The 15,682-nt window shown below is 45.2% G+C and overlaps 1 protein-coding gene and 1 long non-coding RNA gene across 2 annotated transcripts; both read right to left on the minus strand.

The window, feature by feature from the left end:
* Positions 1 to 8,283: 8,283 nt before the first annotated feature.
* Positions 8,284 to 9,053, minus strand: LOC135393041 (uncharacterized). Its single transcript, XR_010422397.1, has 2 exons — positions 8,804 to 9,053; positions 8,284 to 8,459 (listed from the first exon to the last, which is right to left on the minus strand). It is a non-coding gene; the product is annotated as an uncharacterized LOC135393041 (long non-coding RNA).
* Positions 9,054 to 13,956: 4,903 nt separating this feature from the next.
* On the minus strand, positions 13,957 to 15,476 carry LOC135392373 (uncharacterized). The gene is made up of 3 exons (XM_064623089.1): positions 15,294 to 15,476; positions 14,039 to 15,028; positions 13,957 to 13,965 (listed from the first exon to the last, which is right to left on the minus strand). Exons 1-3 carry the CDS (start codon positions 15,474 to 15,476, stop codon positions 13,957 to 13,959), a joined length of 1,182 nt encoding a protein of 393 aa, XP_064479159.1.
* Between the last annotated feature and the right edge of the window lie 206 nt (positions 15,477 to 15,682).

Consider the following 15,682-nt stretch of genomic DNA (forward strand, 5'->3'; position numbering starts at 1 on the left):
ACCGTGGGTTGAAACGTACTGATATCTAGATGTAAGGTAACTGGAAAATAGGTTATGGGCTATTCCGCGAAAACCGCAAAGTTTGCCTAACAGGATATTATGGCTAATGCTGTCGAAAGCTTTTCTGAGATCTAGAAACAATCCGACTGTGTAAAGACGGTTCTCGATATTCTCGATGATTTGATCTTTTATTCCCAGTAATGCAGTTTCTATAGATTTTCCTTTCTGAAAGCCAAATTGGGATTCTGTAATTAGTTTATTTTCCTGTAGAAAGGAAGATAGCCTGTTATTTAAAAGCTTCTTGACTACTTTAAAGAATACAGGTAAAATAGAGATTGGTGTATAGTTATCTATATCATTTTTATTTCCACCTTTGCTTAAGAGGACGTACCACCCCCTGTTTTCTATGTGAACTTCACATAGGTTTTGTCGCCGAACTATGAGACAGATCGGAATGCGGAAACTTTAATTGGAAAGGTGACGTCAAGATCTCTTAACTCTGGGAACTGAAATATCGCTCTAGCGTTGTAAGTTTTTTTAAAAAAGAAAAAGAAACAAATTTTGTCGCTACAGCTTCAAAAAATCCAAATAAACAAATGAAAGCAAATAAAAACAATCCGCTTCTGAGGTTAACCGGGGACATGTTTCAGGATTCAAATGACCCGTCTTTTGTGTGTTTTTAGCATTCTGTTTTTCCGAAAAAGAATTAAAAGTGAGTACAGGCATGCATCCAAGGCGCGTTTACCACTGATTCCGGAAGATGGCGCCGTCCGCTCGCAGCGCCCGAACGTACTCCGCTTGTAAACCTCCGCGTATTGCGCAGCAGCTGATCGGCGTCCGTGGTTTTTCTGTTCGTCCTGAAGTAACCAATTCGTGGCTAAGTTACGCGTTTTTTTCACTTTCTTGTCCTGTTCATTTGCTCTCTGTCCTTGTGTGTTTTCTGCGTGTTCATAGTATTTACCCATTATGGCTCGAAGTCACGTCTACGGACAACGGAAACGTAAGAAGAAGTGCTTTGCGAATTTACGTGGTAGAGGCAGGCATGTGACGGAACCTGCGGATTTGAGAGATTTTGGTAATGCAGGATGCTCCAGCCGTGCTGTTCCGAGTGATCGTTGCACTTCGACGACTCCACATCGCGCAGATACCCTTGTAGGCTCAACCTTTGGTGGTAGTGTTGTTCCTCAAACTGTAAGTGATGCGGGTCGGAATGCTTGTTTCGCTTCGAGCACAAGCGAAATTCGTCCTTCAAATTCGCCATTTGCTGATTCAGCTGGGGTAGATAATGTAGTCCCCTGCAGTTCAGGTTGTGACGAGCTTGCCGGTTCCAGAGCAACTCCCGTTCCAACCACTGCCGCTGTTACACCCAGTCGATCTCCATCTTTCTATACTGGCAATGTTCATCAGACACAGAGTCAGCGCACAAGCAGTGTGAATGGTCGGCGTATAGTGGAGATTGATCACTTCTTCTCGTCTTTGCAAAGTTTGTCGGTACATAGTCCGTTTGGTTGCGGCCTGGCTGACATGGAAATTGTATCAGAACATCGGCATAGGTCTGTGTAGCTCTTTCAGTTTGAAGTGCAGGATGTGTCTGAGGAAAGATGTAGTCACAACGGAGGCACCAGTTGATCAACTTGTTCAACAACGCATGGACGTCTATTCCTCAGCAGTGAACGGTATCGTGTCTATAGGTTCTGGTTTCTCAGGCCTTCTCGAGCTCCTAGGTGCTCTGGACATACCCGGCATGGCTAGTAGCACGTACAGTAAGTATCAGGATATTGTTGCTAAAGGAATCGACAAAACAGCTTCGGAAGAAATAAGAAAAGCAGGCATTGAGGAAGCTTGGTTAGCTAGGGAGGCTGGGGACGTCGATGCTGACGGTTTTCCTATAATTACGGTCGTTGCCGATGGTGCTTGGTGCAAACGTTCATACAAGAACAAGCACGACGCTCTTTCTGGCTTGGTAAGTAAATATTGTTATCTACACTAAATAAAGGTGCCCGAAAAAGAAGGATTTATCTTGCACACCGCTTGGCAGACGGGATATACAGGAAGTATGTGCCCACCATTTGCGGAAAGAACACTATGAGCATTTATTTGGAGGAAAAAGTTGACCCCTCTGGTGCTATTAGTGGCACTGCTGTCTTTTGGTAAACACACTTACTAGAGTGGTATACATCCTGTGGCATGAGTTTGTACGATACGCATTCAGATGCTTAATTCCTGGAAACATTGTCATTGCGGGTAGAGTTTTGTGGAATACAATCCTGACATTTTTTCGTTTTTGCAGGCTGTAATTGTTGGGTACTGCACAAAGAAAGTACTGTTCCTAGGCGTCCGGGACAAATTTTGTACACTGTGCGCAAATTGCAAGGCAGGGTCGTGCCAAAAAAAAGCATCTGTGCTTAGAGAACTGGGACAGCAGCTCTACCAGTATGGAGAAGGATATCGTCGTTGAAGGCTTCAGGCGAAGCATTGAGTTGCACGGGGTAAAGTACTTGCAGTTAATCGCTGACGGTGATTCGAGCACATACAAGTCAATTCTTGAAGCTGCACCGTACCAGCATCAGGTAGTTCAGAAGATAGAATGTCGCAACCACCTTCTTCGAAACTATGTATGTCGTCTTCGAGATATTGCTTTGGCAAAGAGAACAACCCCCATTCCCCCATCGCTGAAGAAGCTACTTCTGGATAATGCTGTTCGGCTAAGAGTTGGAGTTGCTAGGGCTATTCACTATCGCAAAGAGCTGGCTGAGTTCAGCAAACAAGATCAGATTCGGAACCTGGTGGCTGATATCCGTAATGGGCCACTCCATGTGTTAGGCGACCACGCAAAATGTGCGGGTTACTTTTGCAGTGGTCCAAAAGAAGGGGATGTCAATCACGTCCCAGAGCTCAGGAAACGCGGGCTTTTCAATGAAATCCTTGTAGCGATGAGTCGTTTGGCAAACAATGGTAGCAGCTTGATCCTTGACGTTAACAATAATGCTGCAGAACATTTCAATTCTCTCGTTGCAAAGTTTTCTGGCGGGAAAAGTATAAACTTCTCCCAGAGGGGATCATTCGGAATTCGGGCTTCAGGGGCTCTCGTGTCTTTCAACTCTAAGCAGTACCATCGTGCTGTACATAAGGCAGTGTACAACACCAGCCCTGGGAAGTGTGCAAAAATTATGCTGAAGCGTAAAGCAGCTGTTCGTGCTGCTTGCATAAGGCATCGGAGTTCTGGGGCTGCTCGCTGTAAGCGTTCACTTGAAGGTGCGCCGTGCAAGCGTGCTTCCAGCGACAACCGCTATCGTTCCATAGTGGATGCCCCAGACATGAACCACGATGACTATGTTGAAGCTGCTGCGGCGTACAAGGGTTCCCTTATGCTCTCCCAACCAGATGCAGAGCAGCTCGAGGCTGATACTCGAGGTCAAGAAGGGAGAACAGTGGATGCAGGAGAGGCGAAAGCGACCCACCGCTTCTAATTTTGGCAAGGTATGCAAGATGCGAGATGCAACGAGCAGTGCAAGTACTGTTTGTTCCTTGCTCTATGGTCATTTTAACACTGAGGCTCTCCGATATGGTCGCGACACTGAGCCCATTGCAATTGCTAACCTGCAGGATGAGTTAGGGGTGACTGTTTCACCATGCGGCCTTGTTGTTGATCGGGAGTTTGCATACCTTGCTGCAACACCTGATGGGCTTGTCGCTGACGACACTGCCGTGGAAGTGAAGTCCCCTTATTCGGCTCTGTCCCTTACCCCTGTGTAGGGAGTGCGGGCAAAAAAAAAATCACCTTTTGCACTATTGATAACTCTGGTAATATTTCGTTGAAGGAAAACCATGACTACCACTATCAGGTGCAGGGACAGCTCCACATCACTCGACGTCAGTTTTGTCTTTTTGTGGTATATTCTGGTGAGGAAATTTTTGTCCAGAAGATCGAGAGAAATGATGGCTTCTGGAGCAAAGTGATTGGCCACCTTCAACTGTTCTACACGCATAGCCTTCTACCGGAATTGGTTGACCCTCGTCAGTCCTGCGGGCTGCAGCTCAGAGATAACAAGAAGAGTGACCATCAGGTTGCCTCGCTCTGTGATGTCGCCAAAACAACTTCTAATCAGGGCGATTCATCCAGAAAGAGACGGAAGACTGGTACAAATAACTAACTTGCCGCTGTTCTGTAATTATGGCTAGACTGTGGATTTACGTGTCATTCAGTTTGTGCGGCTCCACCTTTGCCAAGTGTTTCAGTGCATGTTCATCCATTTTGCTTCATAAATTACTGAGTGTTTTTCCATATACATATCTTCGACTTTTGCTCAGGCTGCATATCTTCACGTTTGTGTTTCATATTTACCTTTACATAACCTTTTAAGTTACCTTTTTCCATTTTTACTGTACATATCTGTGCATATTTTTCAATTTTCCTAAATATTTATATTCATATATTAATATATATGTATAAATCCACAGACTAGTCGTGGGATGCTTGTCATATTTTAAACATGGCGTAAGAGTGTGAAATCTGAATCCAGCCATCAGCACGTGAGGATCTAAGTATGAGAATGGTGCACAATCGCCCAACCGTAGAACCGTCTTCCCCGGCTTTGTTGAAACACGTCCACACGTTGATGCTATATGTGTGAGGCCATCATGGTATTCTACCTTGGCTTGAGTGTATGAAAATATAGCAAAGCTGTCCCCAAACCGTCGTTCTTCCCAGGCATGGTTGAAACACGTCCACACCTTGATGCTATATGTGTGAGGCCGTCATGGTATTCTACCTTGGCTTGAGTGTATGAAAATATTGCAAAGCTGTCCCCAAACCGTCGTTCTTCCCAGGCATTGTTGAAACACGTTAATACGTTGATGCTATATGTGTGAGGCCATCATGGTATTCTACCTTGGCTTGAGTGTATGAAAATATTGCAAAGCTGTCCCCAAACCGTCGCTCTTCCCAGGCATTGTTGAAACACGTCCACACGTTGATGCTATATGTGTGAGGCCATCATAGTATTCTACCTTGGCTTGAGTGTATGAAAATTGTGGAAAGAAACATGAATGTGTGTCCTGATGTTCATGATGGTGTTCCTAGCACTTTTGAAGCTCCACCAGCCTGTTCAGATGTCGACATCCTGAGTATGAATCCATTTTGATATTTTGACAAGGTCGGTAAGTATCATAATTGTGCAGAGCTGTCTCCCAACTGTCGCCAGTTCCCCGCATTGTTGAGCACGAGCAACATCCCAACATGTCGCTCTGCGTTACGTCCTCTTGCCATCTTGCCTTTACTTGGGTGTCATTTCAACATATGAAAATTGCCTTTTCAGATTCAGGTTTCCAGTACTTCTGTAGATATGATGGCCAGACGTCCAAAGGTCAAACTTCCTAAGTGTTACTGTCTTTATCTGTCATTTGAAATTTTCCCACTCTCTCCCTGATTATGAAGCACCTGCCCTTGCCAGTGTTGTACCTGGTTCAGCATTATGTGGCCAATGATGAATGGTGCCCTGTTGGACTTTTTTTTTTCATAAACACATACTCTGAGGCCTTAGCTGCCAACTGACAAGCATGGCAAAAGCAACTATCAGTTGCTACTTCATTGCTCAAAAAGGAAACTCGTTGCTGAGTAACACGTTCCAAGCTTTTACTATTCCCTTATTATGAATCTGGCTCTGTCCACCAGCATGCTATATGTTGATGCCGTATGTGCGAGACCTTCATGTCCAAGTGCGCCTACATGCAGCGGACTGTATGGTACTTCATTATGTGTTTATGCCACATCGCCAATGATGAAATGTGCTCTGTTGGATACTGTATCCACGAATGAACATTCTGAGGCTACAAGCATGAGCTGATACGCATAAGTAATGCAGAAAACGTGACGATGTATACATGCTGCGTTCTTCAATAAAATATCTCCAATCTACCAATAGTGAGCACATGCTACTGATTTCTTTTTAATCTTTCGGGTGCTGGCTGTCTAGGATTTTCTGCTTGCAGGAATATGTGAACCAGTGGTTACTAACAATGGCTATTGGTCACCTTGACCAGATTTCATCTGAAGAAAAAATTGCGTCCGGGGGAACACTGCAAACACATCTGTACGGACCACAATACGAATTTGAGGAGAAATACATTTTTTCCATTGAAAAGCTTGCTATGAAGCATAATATATTTTATTAACCAAAACATATCGCACGAGTTGCACCCGTAGGAAAATACCCAGCCATCTCATTCAGGCTACAGTGGGCATCAGTGACTCGCACTCATAGTGGCAAGCAACGCAGTTGTCTTTCAATTTCAAATTTCACACGCATTATCATGCACCACCTCGCTGTGTTTAGAGTTTCTGCTCCAGGAAATATCACGGGGAGGGGGGCATATGTGCCCTGGACCAACTTCTAAGGCAACTACTGGTCTCAGGGTGCCTAGGGTAACGAGCAGACAGCCCAGCCGGAAGCTGGCAGACGGCATGGAGCCATTACAAAATCGCCATTGGAATGATGATAGTTGTTTACAAAATTTTATCGGGCAGGTCTTGCGTAAGATGTGGGCCATTTGTACACTAATCATGGGGCAAAGCTTTGGCTACGTTGCTGCTGCTGACAGAAGTGAGCATAGGATTGGGGATCAGATGAGGTGGTTGTTATAATACAGCAGGTAATGGTGGTAACATCGTTCTGTGTCGTCATGACATGGCGGCTAAAATGGTGAGCCTTCACCACGGTGAGCGCACAGGCTTCACACGACTCCATTGGCTTAAGTACGATGCCACGACGCGGACCCGGTGCTTTCAGCCATGGTCCATAGCGTTTCCACGTGCCTGCTAGGCACGATAACCCCCGTCCCCTCGAAATGTGATAGCCATCTTGTGAAAGCATCCCCTCTTTCACCTCCTTGTTCCTGGTAAAGACCTTGAGCTGGAAAAGATATTTGAACATATATACGGAATGTTTTTGCAAACATCACTTCACAAAGACAGCAATACAAATAAACCGGAATTCCTGGTAGGCATGTGCCCGTACTTCGTACGCATTTTATTTTCGGAAAAATTGCGCGATAAAAAGCAACTGGAAACTAGCTTTGTGATACTTGAATTACAAACAGGTACCGCATCAAGACCAGCACCTGTTTGTAATTCAAGCACCACAAAGGTAGCCCCAGTTACTTTTTGTTGCACTGTTTTTTCAAAACTAACGAGCATACTGTATAAAATACCTGCCATGACCACCAGGAAGTTCCAGAGTTAGCATTCGAGACGCGACTACTCACGTCAATGTTCAACACCGTAGCGCCACCGGCACGGACAGCTGGAATCGTGCGCAGCATCGCGTTATATCCCTGAATTGTGCCAGAAAGTTCAGGCCGCCTTGTCTGTGGCATCAGCTTATACAGGAATATATGCTCCGCGTAGCCTTTCGCCACCTCAACGGTATCCTGTGAAAGAAGACAATTCATGGAAATGAATCTTCCCTGGCGTGTCAGAGGAAATGGGTTTTAGCAGCACAGAGATTGAAATAGTTGCAATCTGTACTTACTGAGACTTCCCGCAAAACAGCTGCGGCACTCTTCCCATCCTGGATATCGTTGCTACCGATATATATGACGATCCAGTCTAGTGCTAGGTGCAGTCAATGGATTTTTTCTCTCAGACGGGCCGCTGTAGCTCCGGGATAGCTAAAAGTGACGATTTCCACGTCAGCGTCCACGAACAACCTGTCGCGCGTCATAAACTTCACCTAGCTACTGCCAACCAACGCGCCTTTCATCGTTTACGTTTCTCTGGGATCACAATGCGTGATGCGGCGAACTGCAAAGTCAGCTGAACGCTAAACAAGTAAATCTCCGAAGAAGCTGCAAGGGAGAACCATGCGTGCGTCTGTGCCGTGCGCGAGACGCAGTTGGCGCCGTTGCGCAGTCCTCCTCTCCACGGCTGTCTGGTCGTCTGCTCGCTGAGGTCGACGCGACGACCAAACCTTTGGCCATCCGCCGGAAGCTGCCGTTTACACAATGGTCCAGGGAAAATGGCGGGCGCCCAAACCACGTGATCTCGAGGAGCCACTCACAGCGTCCCCGAGCTGCAGCGCGGGAAAAAAGTTGGGGCCCAGTGCGCATGAGCAGACCGACCTCCTTTCCTAACCTCCTTCCCCTTCTCTCCTCGGGTTTTTCGTCTCTCCTCTCGTCCCCCCTACCCCCCCCCCCCCCAGACTCGTCCGTTTGTCTTCGGCGCTTGTTGTCTTGCTGTAGAGCAACGATCATGCTGTCCCGAAGCAGACAATCAAAAAGCAATGGTGTATGACAAATCAACTTTATTTGTCCTCGGGAACTGCCTCGAAAAAGCTACAGTACATATCTTTTTACGTCTTGTAACAGGCTTCACTGGAGCTTTAGGTACTTCGACATCCAAGGGCCGTTCAAAAGCCAATGCTGAGCTATGTGCGTCGTTGTTGCCGATGGTTGCGGGAGAACTAAAACAAAACAAAAAATATATTGATGATCAGTAACTCTGCACGAAAATCACTGCTATGATAGGCAATCTATCTTGATTTCGTATTTGAACACCAAGGCATTTGTCACGAATGTTCGGAGATCACAGTGAATGAACGGCTGAGACGCGCATGAGGGGCAACTAGCATAACCACACATATTTTGATTAACGGCATATCAGAAACGTACAAGTTACGGCAATGCACTGCACAATGAAACGCCGCTAACGTACCGAGTGACTCGTAAATGCTGTACGTAATACACTTAACGTGATAAACCTGCATTACTTCCTTCAGTCACAAAAAAGTAATCAAACTTGTCTTACCGTTCACCTGCAGTACGTCGGAAGGAGTGCAGACTTCCTCTCTGACGATTTCTGCGTCCTTTGGATGTGCAGGCGGATTCCATGTCATGTTCGTCTTCCCGCTGTTGTGATGATGGGGTGGATGTGCCATTCCGTTCTCACATTAGCAGTTCGCCACAATCTAAATCTAAAGCATTCAAAGCCCTCAAACTACCCCGTAGCGTCAGCATGCACAACGGTTGCAGTCCAAGAGAACACGCATGGCCGGACAGACGCGGTGTCTCCCTCTGTCTTCTCCTTTATTCTTTCTCCTCCGTTCGACTGCTTCCGTTGAGCGGTTCGCGCGTTCGGATGCTCGCTCCTCAGTCAAATGATTCTCGCCCAATCAGCGCGAAGGAAACTGACGCCAGTTTTTTAGACCAATGAGCATCCAAATATTTATACATATAATGCGCAGCCATTGAGAGATCTTCCGAGGTGGCACGCCGGTGGCGGTAATATTGTCGAAACCGGCGCCGGTAATATTGTCGCCACCGGCGCCAGCCGGTAATATTGTCGAAATATTGTCGAAAATATTGTCGCTTTAGAGCCGGCGGCTGCTTTGGCAGCCCGCTCGTGCAGACGCGGATGTTCTGTGACGGGGCCCACACAACAAACCCACCGCATGTAAAAATATAAATAAAATCAAATGCGTTTGTGGTGTTTTGCACATTGGTTTAGGGCCTTATGGACCAACCAAACCAAATATATTGCGATGACCGTGAGGGTGGGGACGTTTGCCACAAGATTTTGCGGCACGCTACCCAAACACGGATTTATTTGTCATGAGCATTCTGCATTTATTCCAAAGAATCCTTCATTGTAGTAGGACGATCATATGTTTAAACACTAAAAACAACAAATTATTTATTGAGTGGTCAAAAGCTTCCTTTTATGAACTGTATATGCACCGCGGAAAGGATGGAAATTCGTCTGCAATATCTGACGGTGAAAATGAAATCGTAGTTCGACTGCCGCGGAAATAAACACTTTCTTTTATTTTTGAATCGGATAGTCCGCAATTGATGCAAACTACACTATGATAAACAGTCGCGTCCGAAATATCGAATATTCAGACAAACAATTAAACACGGCAGCCTGAACAGACTGGAAGACAGGTTGCTTTATCTTGGAATTATGAAATTTTTATCGTGGTTGAGGTCGGCCCGGCTAGCATTAAACCCCATAAAAAAGTAACAATAATACAGTGAAGGAAGTAACAAATTGACACCTGCCGTCTGCACGCACACTGTACCACGAAATTGGCCAAATCCGGCGGCCATTTACTCAAAATCGCCGCCAAAATTTTGGCACGATTTTCGGGTACCTTATGGAGCTATCCTTCCCGAGAACACAGAAAGAAAATTGGAATGGACAAATGGGACTGGCCATCGGGCCCGCTGCGAGCCTGGGTAACACTTAGAGCAGAGGTGGGTTTGGATAGGGCCTCAGTATGGAAATATTGGAGTATGGGCAGGGCACGGGCCTGAAAATCCGGCCCATGCAGTGCTCTACCCCTTGTCAAGAGGCGACTACAGTGCCAAAATGCGGATGACCTGTGCATACGTGCACTGTTTGGTTTGTTTGATAGCTGAAGAAACTCGGGACGGGGGACAAGACAGCGGTTTCTATAGAAAAGCGCTATCACGCATTTTGTTTTCCCAAATGTTCGCGTAAGCCAGACGGACACTTGGTAGTTGGACAAAATGGGCATTTGGACCGTATGACGTGCAACCCATTATTTGACGGTGAAATCCATACCCGACCCCTACCTCCTCTGACAAGACCCGCCACCCGCACTCTACCAGAAAATGAAATCCGCACCCAACCGGACTCGACCAGCAGGGGCTGCGGCGCCTTTGTTTACTTATTATTTGGTATTATCTTTTCTCTTCGTTGTTGCTGCTGTAGCCGTTGCTTGTTCGTGGCCGACCCGCCAGCAGTGCTTGTGCCAAAAACGCTGCCCGCAGCAGTCTCGCAACCCGCGCGGGTGTCAATAATATCACCCGCAACCGACCCCCTACCCGCGGGAAATTCCAAACCGGTATCCGCACCGCAGGATAGAGCGGGTCCTGCAGAACCCTGCACTACGCCTGAAAACTCCGCACTTCGGCTTTCCTCTTGATCAGCGTCTCACTCTGCTTCACGGAGAGAGCGGTGTCGTGTGTACGCGGTTGCTCCTCTCTGGCTTTGTTGAAGGACGCTCCTTCTGCTGTCCAAACGCGCCCACCACGCCTGTGGGCCCCAACGTGTGTGAGTGCATGTGTGTGGAATCTGGAGTAGCAAGCCGTAGCCATCTGGCTGACATCTCCTAACCCCTATGAAGAAGAAGAACCGAGACCCGTTACACGAAATAGGCATGGAAATGGACACAAAAATTCAGCTGTCGAGTCTCATGAAATCTGTTGACGTACATGCCCTTACGAAAATGAAAATTGACTTTTAATGTATAATTGATTGATTTTTTATTTACTCTATTGACTTTCTGTATTCTTTGACTTCTGATTGACAGTGGTCGATTAAAGTCAATTGACTTATGGTTGATAATATTTTGACAGCATTTCTGTTGACAAATGTCAGTAAACTGTAAATAGAATTTTATATGCATATTTATGTTCTTTTTCCACACTGTTCAATTTGGGACCCAATTAATTTGACACAAAATGTTTCCTATTAGGTTGCATTGGCTCAACTTTACCAGCACAGTTACCTTTATTTCTATTCATTCATGCAGAGAAAGAACAACAATTTCATGTCCTATTTTTAGCAACTCTTTCGTTGTGTTAATTTCTCAAACATGACATATAATAGGAACTGTAGTGTTCCAGTGAAAAGCATTAGCTGGGTGAAAGCGTTTAAAGAATATTAAACCTAAGATGACATAGAACATGCAAGGAAGACAAGAATTCTTCTTAATCTGTTAGCAGCAATCAAACCATCTTGAAGCGCAAGCAGACGAAGTAATATGATCAATAACACGGCATAACCAGATATTTTAATGTCAGTTATCTCTAGCAATAACCGTGCACTGACCATGACATGTAAGGCATCCATGCCATGATACATTGCAGTTATAGTGTTCTGAAGGCTGCACTGTCATCACCCAGCACAAAGCATCTTTTTTATAGAAAGATACAAAATTGTTTTGCAAGCATACAAGATTTGCTGAAGAACAGAAAGCTTTGTTATGTGTGACATGGTATGTGCACATTTTTTACAAGAACCGTGCACTCATCATGACATGTAAGGCATGTGTGCTGTAATATATTGTGGTTATTTTTGAAGACTGCACTGTCAAACATTTTTCATGGAAAGATGTAAACACTTTTTGCAAGAAAACAAGGTTTGCTAAAGAACAGAAAGTTTTGTTAAGGACATGGAATGTATACATTTAGCACAGCAGCAGTGCCACACCCACAAATGTCTGGTAGCAACAGAACAATGGAAAAGTCACTTACGTGTGCATAAAATATATGTAACAGTGTTATTTACAGTGTGAAATGAAGTGGCCCATTCTATGTAGCAAGATTTTTGAAGCTACAACTAAGCAAAGGACACCGGACAAATTTCCCTCCTCCTGAGAGTTCCCGGTATTTTACCCGGAAGCACTGATAGATGCGCACTGGTAATCCTCTCTAGACTCAGTGAAAATACTGATACACTAATAATCATCAAAATGAGTACTGGCTCGCTGGATTTCTACCCGTCTTAATTCATAGAGGCTTTTACATGAATTAACCTCTGCACTCCAAATGTGTGCGATAAATAGGAAGAACCCCAATGGATGGAAAATGAGTAGTAGTAGTCAATAATAACAGCTAAAGAAACAAAAATGTAAAATAATGTACACATGTTGAAACCAAAAACGTAGAAAAAACAACTCCTTAGTGCAAAATCAGAATTTTCTGTGGCATCGAATCAGTCAACTGTGCAATGACCACAACACTTTTCCTATGTTCACTATAGCCTGTTCTTGTTCTTCACACATGATGAATGTCAGCATCTCAGCACTTGTGTTAACACATGAAAGAAATGAAAGAACAACCTCTATGAACACTCAAGCACGCAGTGTGGATGCAGCGTACAAAGATACAGTTTCCCGTTGGACTGAAGCGCAAGACACTTCTTTGCTCCACTTGCTGAAATGCGCACAATATTATTTGTGGCTTCAACATGCACAAAACTCTTGACCATTTGTGACAGATCCGCACCACAAAACACAGAGCTTTTCGCTTCATGTTGGACAACATCAAAGAACAAAGGTTTTGGGCAATTGCAACTTGTCGTTTCACAATCCATGCAAATACTAGCAGCAAATATAGCTTTTATCTGCCCAAAGACACCTGCTGAGGATCGAACATATGAATTCGTCCTCTTTGACTTGTCAGAGGTGCTTACACAAAATGCAATAGATATCTTCCTGTACAGCACACCCCCATCTGCACTTAGCGCTTTGCCATGGAATACTACGCCGACATCTAAAGATCCTGACTTCACCCTGAGCTTATACCCCTTCAGAAGTGTGTTCATGTGTGTGGCCACAGGATCGTGCAATGTTCGGGATGCAGAGTGTACGTGCCAAAGCTGTGGCATTCTTGAAAACAGGGAATATTTGAAAACTATCTGTGTCTGGATGTACCTTGTGCCATTAATGAGCTTTAGAAGCTGTCCATTGAGATTCTCGAAAGGGTATGCAGAATAGCTCCACAAGGGACCCCATTCCTTTACACAGTCAACAATGTGGGTAAGCATGTGGGAATTGTACGTCATATGTTCATGGCCATATAATTGTTCGTACTCGAAAAGAAATGAAGACATTTGTTCTTTGAGCATACTAAGTGAGTCGAGTGGTACACACTCCCCCACAAGAACATGCATGACTTTAACAAACTTCAGCCAGTTCACAAAATACTTCTTTCTCAAAATTCCCTTCAATACAATGGGTGAGTAGTAGAGAAGCCAATTGCGCCACTCTGAGGACTTCCAGTATTCTCGCTGGTGTAAGGAACGTGGCAGCCTTGACATCTCCCGGACTGGCTGAAACCCTGTCAATAGAACATCTATGTCGTCTATCCTGTCCCCCAAGCTGTATGGATATGATTGTTTCTGCTTGAACCACATGCATGCTGTGTACTTTACAAAACCTGAACAAACAGCATGCATGTAGTCCACTACAAAGCTTACAGGAAATGTGAAGAAGGACAATAAAAAGAGTACGCTGGGACCCTTTACACCACGGCACGGTTCGCCAGACACCTGGGCTCTTTGTGCATATTTCCTGAACGTCTTATCTGTTCGACACTTTGCAGGTGCAGCTTGATGAGGGTACACGCGTGCAGAGCCTCTCCCCTTTTCCACAACAATCCCCTCGTGTTCGCACCATACACATCCAAATGCACCATTGAACTGTGTGGTGTTCGTGACGGCACAACGGGCGACGGTGTCCACACAGCAGGCACCAGGAAATACTCTACATGTATGTTCTCTGCCGCTAGCATCCACCCAAGTCATTCCGTCAGATGACAGCATATTCATTTCCTTCACAAAAGGACGCAGAAAACAGTTCATCTCAGGCTTTGATGAACTAAACCAGAGGCCACCTAGAATAATGTTGTCAAAGCGTTGTCTCTGTGGCAACTCGTTCACCATCAGTTGCAGTGGCCAAATGGAGAACTTTGACGATACGAACACTGGTACTCCATCCGTGTTCCAGGTCAGTGACAAGTCTCCATCCTCCAATGGTAGCGTATGGTATGCTTTGCTCTCTGTGATATCCTTCACATCAAGTGACATCCTACGGTCTGTAAACTTGAAGTTCAAGTCTGGTCGCTGAAGGAGATGTTGCAGCTGCTGTTTGATGTCGAGCATAACGAAGTATGAGCCAGTTTTCACGAGCGTATCTGTGCTATGTGATGTCTCGCAGTTTGTGCAGTAGCAGTCAGGTGTAACGTGATTTATTTCTCCTATGTAGGAGTGACAGGAGGGGCAGTACATGTGAAGACATGTAGCACAACTTGATCCACAAAACTCCTTGAAGAATAAGTATTTTGAAACAGGAAAGTTTGTATCCTTCGGTAGGTGGGCTTCAATCACCTTGAGAAGGCTTTCTGTTGCCTCTTTCGTAGAGTGGTGTCGCAGACTGTGCCCCATTATTAGCAAAAGGCTTTCTGCTCGGCTAATTCTGCAGCCTGGATATAGTTTCTCACTCTGAAATCAGAAACAAAGGTGTATATTACTTGTAAAGTTCCTGAAACAACTGTAATATGCATGAGGAAATAGCAGTTTGCAAAGGTTCCAGAGAAACCCCATGATGCTGCAAGTAATTAATTGGAAAACCACACCACCAATCTATGTTCTTAATACTAGGCAATAGTACCTAATAACAATTTGATTTAACAATAACAGAAAATGCAACACTACCCCTTGATACTTAAAACACTAGCCCAGTAGGAAGAAAAAATAAATTAATTACCAGCTCTTGACTTGAATCATTCGTCCCAGTTTGTAGGTGCCGTTGCGGACTTCCTGGTTGCGTTGGATCTTGTGCGGAAGAGTGCAAAAGTGTACCTGCTTCACCTTCAGAAGCTGTATCATCACTCTGTTCCCCATCGCTTTCGCTACTTTCACATTCACTTATAACCGAACTACTCGTCATCGCTTGTGCTGGCGTATTTCGATCTTCATGAGAAGGCCCTTCATCCACATCAGAATCGTTCGTTTCGACATTATTCACGATTTTCGTTCCAGAACGAAGTAGCTCGGTGTCCCGCAAATCGCCGTCAGGTGGGGAATCGGAACTGGAAGAATCAAATCTTGCCCTCTTCCTGGCTCTGTGGCGACTTCGCGTCGGCATAGGGCAAC

The sequence above is a fragment of the Ornithodoros turicata genome, chromosome 4 (genome assembly GCF_037126465.1).
Source record: "Ornithodoros turicata isolate Travis chromosome 4, ASM3712646v1, whole genome shotgun sequence".
Lineage (NCBI taxonomy): Eukaryota > Metazoa > Arthropoda > Arachnida > Ixodida > Argasidae > Ornithodoros > Ornithodoros turicata.